The sequence below is a fragment of the Dipodomys spectabilis genome, unplaced genomic scaffold (assembly GCF_019054845.1).
Source record: "Dipodomys spectabilis isolate Male_0828 unplaced genomic scaffold, ASM1905484v1 ptg000024l, whole genome shotgun sequence".
Taxonomy (NCBI): Eukaryota; Metazoa; Chordata; class Mammalia; order Rodentia; family Heteromyidae; genus Dipodomys; species Dipodomys spectabilis.
Window position 1 is genome coordinate 16,165,306 of NW_024870701.1, and position 14,421 is coordinate 16,179,726.

The window sequence follows — 14,421 nt, forward strand, 5'->3', positions numbered from 1 at the left end:
AAAAAAACTTCCCATTTCAATGTGTGTGTGTGTGTGTGTGAATGAGAGAGAGAGAGAGAGAGAGAGAGAGGAGGGGGGAAGAACTCACTGGACACTTGTGGCTCACACCAGTAATCCTTGCTAATCAGGAGGCTGAGATCTGAGGATCTTGATTGACACCTAGGTAGCAAAGTCCATGAGACTCTTATCGCCAATAAACCACGCAGTTATGGCTTAAATTGGAGAGCAGTAACCTGGAGCAAAAATGTTCAGGGACAGCTCCCAGGCCCTGAAGTTCAAGTCTTAGGATTGGCACTAAAAACAAAAGTGAAATTGTCTAGCATATAGTAAAATATTTTAAGATTGACATTAACATGCTCTAAATAATGGTATGAAGATAAAAATCAAATAAAATATTTTAATGAAAAATTAAATCTATATATCCTAAGTTGGAACATTTTTCTTTTCTTTGTATTATAATACAGCACTCTGTCCTGTGTAGGTCTTTTAAAAAAAATCACATGTATTTTGTTACTAAGGTGAGGAAGACCTGTTTATGAGAGTAAATTAAAAACTAAAGCAGAATCTCTAAAAAATTCAGCATACCTTTGCAAGAAACTGTTTCATAAAATCATAGCTATAAACTGTATTTGTTTTTACTTTGACAGGCTTTTCTTTTTTCTTCATTTTTGTATTTCAGAGTAAGTGAAGAAAAGGAAGTGACAGAAGAACGACTAAAAGCTGAGCAGGAGTCATTTGAAAAGAAAATCAGGCAGTTAGAAGAACAGAATGAACTGATCATCAAAGAAAGGGAAGATATCCTTTTTGAAAGTCCTCATTTTTTAACATGCAGGAAGTTTGACTCTTCTGTGAAGAAAATAAAACTCTAGAGAAATAATTGTTCTAATTTATAACAGGGAATAAATCTGCATGTGCTGCCATTTCTAGGCAATCAGAAAGACACTTAACAGCATGTGCTGTTGCTTCCTTTGTGCTTGATAAGGCCACCCAGCTGTTCTGCTGCTGTTATTATGCTGTGAAGCACATATTTGTCAACTAAAAAAGACAATAAGAAATTTGGGCATTAAAATGTAGAGTTGGAACCTTATTAAATTCTGTTCCACTACTGTAATTGAGCCTGAACCTCCTTGTAGTTGGTATTCTTTCTAGTCAAAGCTTTGATAGTTCCAAGGAATTGTCTGAAATCATAAAAATTTAAAAATTGTATTTGTAATGTTTAATATTATAATTGGTAAATGTTTATACTATAGCATACATGAAACTACATTTTTCTAATGGAACAGAAAACTATGAGGTTTAAAACTACAGAGGGGTCTGAGTGAGTGTGTGTGTGTATGTGTGCTTCAAATAGTACAATGTAAGACAGTAAATTAAACTTAAAAGTTGTGCTTCAAGGGATATAAGAGTTAAAATAGTGACTAAATTTTTTTATCTTTAGTTGTACAAAGGGGTTTTAATTCAACATGTAAATTTATGAGTATAGGCCATCTTGATCAATGTCACCCATCATTCTCTCTCATCTCTCCCAATCCCACCTATTGCTTCAAGTTATTAGGTTCCATGATTTTTTTTAATAGGCTGAATTAGTTTAACTATGGGTGTTTTATTCACTAGTTTTGATTTAGAATTTACTGTCCCGAAGTTAGGGAGATGAATCTGCTGGCTAGCCTAGTGAGTATGTGAATGCTTAAAAGAACCATTGTCCTTATTGGACATTTACTTTATAATAAATTCTTAAAAACCTACAGGTGACAAAAAGGGTCATATATTGACATGATGGTGTAAACTATACTAGAAAAATGAAAGCTTAAAATTAATTAGGTTGAAAACACAGGACTACATCCATTTAAAAAATGAGTCTGAACTTCTAGTTTTCAAATAAGGTGATAGGAATTACTGTATTGCAGTTCTCAGATTTGATTTGCTGATTAGAACATTAATAAGGCTTATTAACTCCACAGTTATAGGTTTTAGGTGTCTTTCCTTGTATATTTAAAGAATTTAAATAATCATCTCTGGCATTTCTTGGCTCACTTTGACTTTATTGCCCCAAGGATGTTGGCCCTCAGGCCAGCCTGTGTTCTTCCTGCTATTTTCCTCTCCAGGTTGTGGAATGAAGTTTACTCAGAATTCAGAACACACTTTGTAGCACTTTGAAGAAGTGGTAGATTAAGAATCTCTGAATGTTTTTAAGCAAAATTCTAGAAGGCCTTTATTTTTTTCTCACATAGTAAGAACTCTGGAAATAGTCCTTGGTTATTGATTTTGGTGGCTTTTAGTTTTAAGAGCTGTCATCTTTACAATTCCCCTTTTTCTAATGGTTGCTTCAGTTTCTAGGAACCTAATTTGTAGTAAGACAGGAAAAAAAAATGAGAGAAAGTCTAGCAATTTCTCCTTTAAAAAAAAAAAACACATCAAAACCTCATAGCAGTCCTTAATTCCCACTTAATAGACTTTCATTGATGTTTATTGTCCTATACATTATTATGTCCCCATGCTACATTTCTATATATACTGTATTGGTTTAGATACTTTAGAAGTCCTGGCTACAATTGCAGTGGATTATTTCTTGTCTGGTGATAAATAGAAACTTGTGAAGCAAGTTGAGTCTAATTTTAGTAAACTATGATATTTAGCACTGTCCAGGGAAAGATGAAGGCTGTTCTCAATGCTGAAGCAGTTCTAAACTCAGCATAGCTGTGAATGATTTATTCTGGCAGGCAGAGTATTAAAATATGTTGGATTACTGTAGTAGCCCAAATTTTTATGATTTCCCCAGGATTTAACTCAACGTAATACTTCTTGAGCCAAATCCTGTAGAGTGGCAGCTAAATCTAGCCATACCCTTTCTGTATTGTCTATAGTTGCTTTTGTGCTCTAGCTGCAACAAAAACCTTACAGTTCTCCTCCCCTAAACATTTAATCTCTACCATTTTACAGAAAAAGTTTTTGGGGCCTTGATCTCTGTTTTAGATTAAAAAATAAAAAGGAATGTAAATAAAGTAAATGTAAATAAAATAATGAACTCATGGCATAGCTAAGTCTGTTTTAAATTTGATGGCTTGAGCATATTTTCTTTGTGAATGAAATTTGAAGTGAATATTAGAGTATTATCAAAACTTAAAAGAGGTTTGTTAGTATAATTGTTTTAAGGTATTTTTAATCATAAATGATAAGTAGTGTTCGTGGAAATGGTCAAAAAGAAGTAATGAAGAAATGATTTGAAAAATTACTTCCATGGTTTCTAGTTTGAATAGATTGCCCAGATACACATCTCTGTTAACCATATAAACCTGTCAAAGTTTAATATAGATGATTTTACAGTACATAAAACTCTATAAAACTTAGAAACATAAAATGAGGTTGTAATTTAAAACAATATAATTTTAACTACTGGTGCATTTACCTATCATACATAAATGATTCAGATACTTCCATATATATGAAATCAGACAATTTAAGTTCAGTTCATTTTAAAATATGTTTCAGTGTAAGGATTTGTACCCATGAATTGTAACCTTCGTCATTTTAAAGAGATACCAAATTAATGGGAATTTTGTTTTTACGTGTTCTAATAATTTAATTTCTTGATCACTTACACAAACACATGGATGTCTGAGTAAAAAAAGACACCTTACATTTTAATTAGGATCAGGCTTTTTTGAAGGATTACTTTCTACAGAAAATTGGGAGTTTATTAAAACATAACATTTTAAAAATAATTTTCAATGAACAAAAAAGCTTATTTCTTAAAACCTTAACCATTTAAATCAATATGCCATATACAAAGCCAAACAGTGTGATAAACCTAGTGGATGAATGATTGTGAAAAGTGAGAGAGAAATATGAAATTCAACATAACTATAATTTAACCATACTTCTGAAGCACATAGTTGTATAAGATATAATGTGGCAACTAGAAACATTAGAATTTGAACTAATTGTTAATCTAGACCCATATGACTCATATCAATGGTAGTATCGAAGGCTTACAGAAAGAAGTAATCTAATGTTTGCCATTCACTGTTTTAATTAGCATAGTAAGGAAAAATGTCAAGAGAAGGTATAGTAAGCTAAGTCCCATTTTGCACTGAGTTGTTTTCTAACTCCTTGGAAAAGTTATTGAACTTCTCTGAGTCTCTTTTTGAATGTATTTTTTGTTTTTTTGGTTTTTGATTTAATTTAATTTTATTGTAAAGGTGATGTATAGAGGTTACAGTTACATAAGTGAGGTAATGAGTACATTTCTTACCAGTGTTACCCCGTCCCTCATTTTCTCCCACTTTCCCTGCCCTCCTCCTCCCAATTGTAAAGTTCATTTCCCACGTAGTGTCTTGTGAGTATTACTGTTGCATTGGTTCGCCCTTTGTCCTTTGTTTCACCATTTTGTTATTATTGTCCTTCCCTTCCCCAAATCAAATAAACAAATATACAAGACACAGAGTTCCAAAATCAAAAACTGTGACAACAGGAGATAAACCAAAGGGAAAAAAATGAAAGGAAAAAGAAATAACTTCATTCAGTACATAAAACAAAACAAAAACAAATGAAAACCCTTTTGTTTCCATATCTGGGAGTTCATTTTGATTAGTATCATTTCATGTGGTCATACATACATAGCTATTGAGCTATTGTGATCCTCTGTTAGGACAATCCTAGATACGTAGTAATTATTACAAATGAGGGAAACCATGGAGCCTAAGTTTCTTTGAGACTGGCTTTGCTTAATATGATATTTTCCAAGTCTTTTCATTTCCTTACATAGCCAACTAATAATACCTTTTTGATAGGCCTGTTGAAATTCGAAAGATTCTTTATATTGTTTGTGTTAAGGAATCTAGCCGTATCTTCTAGTTAGTATTCATTGAATAAAATATAATATTTCTCATTTCAGGTACTACTAATGTGGATGAGAGTAATTCTTTTTTACTGCTTTTCTTCACTAAGGTTTTGACCATTTTCATTAAGGTTATGCAAATACTTGGGCTGCTTAGAGGCCTAATAGAATGAAACTGATCAGTACTCTATCATCTAGGCTTTATGGAAGGGAAAAAAACCCCAAACCTATCACTTGGTAATATCGTTGGTTACGCACTGCAAAAAAAATGTTGTATGGCTTTACTTTTTGTTTCTGTTGTTCTTTGCAGTGCTGAGTATAAAACTGTTTTAACTCCCTCTCCCAGAAACCATGTTGATGGAGATGTTTCCGTATAGCTTTGGTTATGACTTGGTAAATTGAAGAAGTTTAAATGTCCTTGAAACTTACATCTTTGAGCCCATTTAGGGATGGTCATTTTAGAAACCTTCCTCTAAGAAGAAAGAATTTTAAAGAAACTAACCTTAATATTTTTGAGGAACATTTTAGAGGGAATCAAATGTCCCACCATGTCTTTACTAAAAAGGATATTAGGGAAACTTGACATGAATTTTACCAATATAAAATGTAATAATTGGTTCTGAATAGTAGTAATACTTTAGCAATACTCAAAGTTTTCTATTTAGCTATACATCTCATTTCTGCTATAAGAGCTATCAACAATGGTCTGCCACCACACAATAAATTGTTCACATGAATAGGAATCATGGTATAGGATAGATATAGACATATGGGAAGGAGGGGTAATATAGGGAAATAGGTTTCATATAATGACTTAAGTGTCAAGCAGAGAGGTAAGTCTTTCCTTTATAATTAACTTTAACAGACCTTTCATAAAAGAGAACAGGATATTTTCCAATCTTTGAAATAGTTTGGGATCAGTTAAAGATCCAAACTTGTAGTGGCTCATACCTGTAATCCTAACAGGAGGATTGCAGTTCTAGGCCAGCCTGGGCAAAAGTTGTTGAGACTTAATTTCAGCAGAAGGAGTGAGTGCCTAACATACCAGCTACTGCAGGGAGCATAAAATAGCATCATGATCCAGGCTTACGCATGAGAGAAAAACAAGTCCTTATCTGAAAAAAAAATTAGCTCCCAAAAGTTATGGCTTAGTGGTAAAATGCCTGAGTTGAAAGTGAAGGGCCCTAAGTTAAAACCCTTAGTACTAATTTTTTAAAAGTAAACTTAAAATGAAGAAGAATATAGGTAGAAGTGATAGGGAAAAGAAGAGGACATTTAGGTGTCTGGCAGAGTGGTATCTTATATGTAGCAAAATATATTGCTAGCTATCAGCTTGGATAAATTTGTGCATTTTTGTTGTTTTTATGGTACTCAGTAATGAATCATGGGTCCCATGCTTATTAAACAACTGTAGTACCACTTGAGCTATCCCCTCGAACTTTGACCTTTTGTTTTACATAAACTTTAGAATTTTTTTTTTTATCGGTCATGGGGCTTGAACTCTGCCTGGATACTATCATTGAATGTTTACACTCAAAACTAGCACTATACCACTTTGAGCCATAACACCACTTCCCATTTTCTGGTGGTTGATTGGAGATAAGAATATCATGGACTTTCCTGCCTTCAAACTTTGATTCTCAGATCTCAGCCTTCCAAATAGCTAGGACTACAGGTGTGAGCTACTGTTGCCTGGCTAAATTTTAGATTTTCATGTTTACATATTGATTATCTAGTATACTTGAATAAAACTACTTATTTCATTTAACAAGTCTTAGAATATATTATTTTGCTGATCTTGTAATTGTCTTAATTATACTGTTGGAACTGTATTGCTGTAAGCCATTTTATTTGCTCTGTGATGCTATACAAGTTTAGTATATTTTGAATATTTGTATTATAATATGCAATACAATATTTTTATTAAAGTATACAATGTAATATTTGTATTAAAATATACAATATACAATTGCCAAGAATATCACTTAGAATTAACAAATTAAATAATTCAATTTATATTCCAGGTAAGAATGCTTAAAAATAATGATTAGTTACTTTTGTTGTTTCTAAACCATTTTTAAGATTATATTTGTTCTCATGGGGTTGGGAAGGTGACTCAGTGATAGAGTGCTTGCCTTGCATGCCTGAGGCCCTGGGTTCGATTCCTCAGCACCACATAAGCAAAAAGAAAAAAGCCGGAAGTGGCGCTGTGGCTCAAGTGGTAGAGCGCTAGTCTTGAGCTGAAGAGCTGAGGGATAGCGCCCAGGCCCAGAATTCAGGCCCCATGACCGGACCCAAAAAAAAAAAAAAAGATTATATTTGTTCTCATAAATATATTGGGGTGTTGCCAGCAGCTGGTGGCTCATGCCTGTAATTCTAGCTACTCAGAAGGCTGAGATCTGAAGAGCTTGGTTTGAAGCTAACCCAGCAGGAAAGTCCATCAGACTCTTGTCCCCAATTAACCACCAAAAACTTGAAGTGGAGTTGTAGTTCAAGTGGTAGAGTGCTAGCCTTGCGTGGAAAAAGCTAAAACCATGCCCAGGTCCTGAATTCAAGACCCAGTATCAGCACAGAAAAAGAAAAAAAGAAATCAGGTGTTAATGCTAATCCAGGGAGTAATTGATGTCAAATATTTAAGAAAAATTAAATATATGATCAAATGGCCGTGTGTGTTACATGCATGTTTGTAATTCAGGACTAACATCCACATATAAGAGAAAGCATGAGCTCTTTGTCTTTCTGGGCCTGTCTTACTTTGCTCTATGAGTTCTTTCCAAGTCTATCCATTTCTGCAAATGATGTATATTATATTTCCTAGTGGATGAATAAAATTCCATTAGCTGTGGTTACAAGCATGAGCTATGGGCACTCATCAATAGCTACAATTTTAAAGTAAATATATACCCAGTACATGTAACATCACCATGTCTGAGATTTACTAAACATTTTACATTTAGAAAGTGCGCAAGTACCTCTTATTTTCTTGAATGGTAGAAAAGAATGGTCAGTTATACATATTAAAGAAACAAAATAAATTGTAGACATTGACACAAATAGAGTAATAACAAAAACATTTCTACATTTGAATGCTTACACTGTTAGCACTTCTTTGTTGTTAAGTGACATTTAAACTAAAATTTCTTTTTATTTTAGTTTTTAGTTTATTTTGAATATTTATTTTTATGAATAACTTGTACAGAGGGGTTTTAATTCCAGAAACCAAGTTATGAGTGAATTTTTTTTTTTTTTTTTTGGTTGTGGGGCCAGAACTCTGGGCCTCGGGCTCTGTCCCTGGGCTCTTCAGCTCAAGGCTAGCTCTCTACTACTTGAGCCACAGCACCACTTCCAACTTATGTGGTGCTGAGGAATCAAACCCAGGGCCTCATGCATGTAAGGCAAGCACTGTACCCCTGAGCCACCTTCCCAGCCCCAGTTAAATGCATCTTGATCAGTGTTACTCCTTCTGTCATTCTCCCTCTTCTTTCCCCATCCCATGCCTATCCTCAAGTTCCATAGTTTAATTTTTTCATAGAGGACATTGAATATAATGAGCATATTTATTCATATTTCCTCTGTCCATGTGAGCTCAGATTTCTTTTTTTTTTTTTTAATTTAATTTAATTTTATTTGTGAACATACTGTACAGAGGAGTTACAGTTACATGGGCAGGATAATGCGTACATTTCTTACCAAGCATTGCAGCCTCCTCCTTTGTTTATCCTTCACATCCCTTCCCAGCCTCCCCCCTCCCCCCCTAATCCCAATCCTTCTCCTTCCCCCCCCCCTCCCCCTCGCACCGACGTTGTAAAGCTCGTTTTGGACATGACAACTTGTACTTCTCATTGTTGCAACAGGTCCACCTGTATCCTTAAACAACTGGTTTTTCCCCATCTCCTCCACAAGTTATACTGACATCAAATATAGTGAAAGCAGGGGTTATACTGTGGAGGAGGGACATACAAAGCAACAAAGAGATAATCTTATAAATGTGTTAGAAACACATGCATGAAAGAAAAAAAACATTAAAATACACATCTAAGGGTTCATTTTCCTGACATCACATTATCTGACCTTTTCCGCTTGACTCATACATATACTAGATATTACAAATAAGGGAAACCATGGGACCTACGTTTCTTTGGGCCTGGCTTACTTCACTTAATATAATTTTTTCCAAGTTTTTCCATTTCCTAACAAATGGGGCAATGTCATTCTTTCTGATGGAGGCATAGAATTCCATTGTGTATATATACCACATTTTCTTGATCCATTCATCTACTGAGGGGCATCTGGGTTGGTTTCATATCTTAGCTATGGTAAATAATGCTGCAATAAACATAGTTGTGCTGGTAGCTTTAGTGTGGTCTTGTTTGTAAACATTAGGGTAAATGCCCAAAAGTGGGATTGCTGGGTCATAGGGGAGTGAGCTCAGATTTCTAAACGTTCAATATTTTGCAACCAAATCCAGTTTGTGGCCAAGAACAAAACGTAAGGCCTATTTTAAAAAATTCACCCCCTTGGCACACAGAATTCACTGAGACATTGTGTAGAACTTAGTGGGATTTATCTTGTAACAGACAGTATCTCAGCATTGTTACCATCTATGCTGTTACTACTGCCAGTATCTGTACGGTTGTGTTACCACTATTTTTTTTATTGTGAAAATACTGTACAGAGGGGTTACAATTACATGGGCAAGAGTACATTTCTTATCAAGCATTGTAGCCTCCTCCTTTGTTGCCCCTTCCCATCCTCCCCCCTCGCCCCCCCACCCAATCCTCCCTGCTCTCCCTCCACCAAAGTTGTAAAGTTCGTTTTTGACATAACAACTTGTACATCTCATTGTTGCAATGGGTCCACCTGTATCCCTATTTAAATGATTTGTTTTTCCCCTTCCCCTCCACAAATTATACTGACATCAAATACAGTGAAAGCAGGGGTTATACTGTGGGGGAGGGACATACAAAGCAACAAAGAAATAATCGTATAAATGCGTTAGAAACAATCACATGGAAGAAAAAAAAAACCATTTGAGTACTTGCAGCACTATTTACTATAGCTAAGATATGGAACCAACCCAGATGCCCCTCAGTAGATGAATGGATCAAGAAAATGTGGTATATATACACAATGGAATTCTATGCTTCCATCAGAAAGAATGACATTGCCCCATTTGTTAAGAAATGGAAAGACTTGGAAAAAATTATATTAAGTGAAGTAAGCCAGGCCCAAAGAAACAAAGGTCCCATGGTTTCCCTTATTTGCAATATCTAGTATATGTCTGAGTCAAGCAGAAAAGGTCAGATAAGGTGATGTTAGGGAAATGAACCCTAAGATATGTACTCAAATGTTTTTTTTTTTTCTTTCATGCAATTGTTACCACTATTTTTATTTATTAGCCACCTTTAAAAAAGTAGGTTATGTGGCTAAAGATATGTTTTCTTATTGATGTTAAAATGGTTGATATTGTTGTAAAATATTTATAATTTTATAGAAAGGTTATTCTTACCATCAAAATACCCTAGGGTTGTAGTATTGGGAGTACTGTTTTAGTAATAAAGATTATCACATGGATAAGTTCTTTAGAAGGCCCCATGATGGTAATATCCCTAGGTTTTGTCTTTAAAGAAAACTGCTGAGAGGCAATAATTTTTTTGTATGTGTCCCATTTTCATTAATGCATGGTAATTGATGGAGTTGCAGTGACTTGTAGCAGTAATGAGTTCTAAACATAATAATGCACTCTTTTCTAATAAGTGAGCACTGCTGGGGTTTAAAAGCATACTAAATCAGTTGCTTTAGTATGAATTTATTAGTTTTTTTCAGCATTAGCTTTAATAGTAGTTATTTACATAAGCGTACATCCCATTAACCGCCATCAGGGCTGGAAAACATGCTGAACTGTTCATATTTTCATATAATTATTGAACATAATGGTTTCATTTGCATTTCTAAACAGTGATGTTTCTGTCAGCCTTGGAAATAGTGTCTTTACGCAGTCCCTATTTCACATCCACTTATTTGACATCGTTAAATTTTATGCTAATGTGCTTCCCTAGAATATCATCAGTAGGACAGATGCTTGTGCTTTAATATACAAATCAGGGATGCTTTTCCATCCCCCAAATGGCAAGGGAAAAATTTTTAAATCTGCACTTTTAGATATAGAGTTCCTCTCCATACAAGTATACCTATGAAATTAAATTTTCAGGGTTAAATGTAATAATTTAATTGTCTTTTTAACATGCTTTATTATAAATGCTGTATACCTGACTGGGGTTAGTGTTGTGCTGAGTGAATACATAAGTCTCAGTAAAAATCTTGTTGTTTATGAATATTTACAGTTCTTGTCTGAAATGTGGATCCTGAGGTGCAAGTTTTTCAGTGCTTTTGAAAGTGCCAGGTGATAGTGTCCTTTTTTTTTATTCTCTTCATTTTTGTTCCTATAATTTTTTTTAATCCTGGATTGTAAACCTTATGGTGGAAGCTGTTAAGTTAATGCTCTTGGACATTTTATGTTTTTGTATACCTTTAGGAAATGTTTAGTGTAAGAGTATAAGTCACTTGGTCTGAGAGACATGTCAGTTGAAGCAGCAGAACTAATACAGAAAGGATAGCTTCATGGGCAAACTTATTTTCGTTTGTTTATCTCTGTATACTATCAGCTTCTGTTTCTCCAGCATTTGTGCATGCTTTTGTAGGAGCTGTCAAATAATGGCTGGAAATTTTAAACAAGACTTATCAATTAAAAAATTGTTTTGATAAGTAAATCAAGTTTTTGGTAGGGGTGGAGAATGGACATGATGCAACTAACATTTTTTGGTCTCCGGGGGTCTTTTTTTTTTTTTTTTGACAGCTCAGGGCAGTTTTACTGTTGACTTAGTAGACCTTTGGTGCTAGAGCTGACTCTGCACAGTACAAAACGCAAGGTTGGCAGTCTAGCAAGAAAGAGTAAGAAACAGCTTTGAGAGAAGTTCTTGCCCCAAATTACTTGCTAAAAATATATTACAAGAGTTATAGCATAAAACTGATACAGCATCAAAAGGATTATTTAGATAGAAATATTACTTGGCTTAACTGGTCAGGAGGCAACAAATTTTTATAAAGACTTGTGTTCTTTGAAGAACTGCCAAGAAAAAATATATAATAAAGGTTGTAACGAAACTTCAATGTAAAGATAGAATTTATAGCTACTCATTTTTGCCCCTGACATTGATTAGGTCCTTCTATCTAGAAAAATGTAGACTTCTTTGTCACCAGATCAGTTGCCAGATCAAACATCCTATATGAAAGTGAAAAATTCTAAAAGTCCAGCCACACTTGCAGAAATATTTTCAGTTCTTTATAGAACAATTTATGATTGCAGCCCAGAGGGGCAGGGATAAGGACAATTTGTTACAGAGATAGAAAAACATTTCCTGTCACCAAAAAAAAAAAAAAAAAAAAAATCACAATTTAGCTTTTTCTCCTTGTATATATTTTTTCTTTTTTTAGAGAAAAATGAACATTGACATTTTCACCAGTCTTTTAATATGCTATTAAGGTATGTGCCATGAAGTTTAATATGTCAGTGTCCCATAAACATCTCTGTGATTATAGAACTTACTAAGACAGAGAAAGAGGCATGCTTGAAGTGCTCCATGACTGGTTTCCAGTCATTGACATCAGAGGATAAAACAGTTCTAACTAAGGTACATTTTATAAGACCTTTGTATGCCTTTAAGTTGGGAGGACTTTACATATGCATTTCCTTTTCTTTTTTCTTTTTTTTTAATGCTTGCCCTGAGGTTTGAACTCTGAGCCTGGGCCCTGTCCCTGAGTATCTTTTACTCAAGGCTGGTGCTCTACCACTCAAGCGACAGCTGCATGTCAGGCATTTTGGTGATTAATTAAAGTCTTACAGACTTTCATGACCCAGCTGGCTTTAAACTGTGATCCTCAGATCTCAGCCTCTTGAATAGAATTACAGGTGTGAGCTACCAACACCTAGCTGTGTTTTCTTTTTATGGCTTGGGGAACACAATTGCCACCTCCTTTTATTATTTTTGCAAGTTTTTTATTGTGATTAAGTGATTACATAAATTGTACAAATTTCACAGTGTTGTGGGATAATGATACTTAAAAGTCACCAACACATTCTAATCTTTGTGGGGCAAATTGTCTATTGTGGTCTATAAAGTGTATGAGTTCTATGAGCTTTGACAATGCAGTTATTTCTTCCATATAGGGTGATATGTACATTCCTTTCCTTTTGCTTAGCATCAGCTGTTCCATCTTTCCCACTCATTCCCTCCCATCGCTGCCTTTGAGTTGCTTGATTTGTTTTAATCAATGTCCAGTGCAGCTGATGGGTCTCGCTGTTGTATGTTTTCCCCTGGTTCTGTGTCCTCCTCCTAGTATCCCTCCAATATGCACATATATACCATATCTGTGGTCAGCAGCATGGGGTCATTTAGTAATGATTTGGCCAGATGAATGGAGGACCTTTTTTTCTCGAGTCTTGTTTACTTTGTCATATCACCTTACATTTTGGATTTAACATCCACTCCTTTTTAGAGAATATGAGAGTCCTAAAAATAGACCTCAAGTACTGAGATGTTTGTATTTTTCTACAAGGCTGCAGGGACTCTGCAAGTTACTGTGTTGCATGTACTTAAGGAAATTTTTAATTCAGGGTTTTTGATTTTTCACTGAATAAATTTATTTTTCCATTGTTAGCTGGGACAGAAATTACTATTAGCCTCTTAGAGATATTTGCCAATATGTCTGTTACTCTCCTTCATTCTATGCTTAATGATAGCATTAGAGGACATTGGAGGAGAATGGGGACTATTTGATAGTGTTAATAGTTCATGAAAACATTTTAGTCAATTTTTTTCTGATTTAAAAAGTGATACATATTGATTATGGAATATATTTATGTAATACAGGATATCATTCATTATTGGAATTATCAGTCTATTGCTTATGCCTAGTTTCATCTTATTACCACTTTAAGACCTAAGTGGATTTGTGACTTGACATCACAATGAAACTTAACAATTTTCAGATGTCTTATCTTTAATTTGTATTAACTAATTGTATTTATTTAAGGTAAAAGATAAAGACAGAAATATCTCTTAAACACAACAGAAAAAATATCCATTGCTTAATAGCATATATTTATAGTACTTCTTGTGATTTTAATTTTATTATTATACTTATAAAACTTCCCTAATCAGGTCTGTTAAATACATAGGTTTTAACAGTAAGAAAAGGGAAAGAGAACTCAAAGAGAAATCTGAGATTTCATGATTTTAGGGGAAATACTAGAAATGAAAATTTTACCTATATTCTATACTGAGTTTTGAACTCAGAACCTAAAACTTATCCCACTGCTTGAGCCATACCCTCTGCATGGCTTTTTGCTGGTTATTTTGGACATGGTGTATAATAAGGTTTTCTGCCCAGGTTGGCCTCAAACTTCATTCCAGCCTTCTGAGTAGCTAGGTTTATAGGCATGAGCCACTGGACTATTTCCCATGAAGATTTTTTATAGTTATGTCTCACCATATTTTTCCAAATTAACTTGGGAGACTGTGAGT

At 34.4% G+C, this 14,421-nt stretch overlaps 1 protein-coding gene across 3 annotated transcripts in view; it reads left to right on the top strand.

Annotated features, from left to right (window-relative positions):
- Kiaa1328 (KIAA1328 ortholog) overlaps positions 1–14,421 on the top strand; it is a 187,486-nt gene that overhangs the window by 18,471 nt on the left and 154,594 nt on the right. For all 3 annotated transcript variants that reach the window (XM_042675286.1, XM_042675285.1, XM_042675287.1), the window contains exon 5: positions 680–795. In XM_042675286.1, the coding sequence (XP_042531220.1) occupies positions 680–795 (116 nt within the window). The remainder of the gene's footprint in view (positions 1–679; positions 796–14,421) is intronic.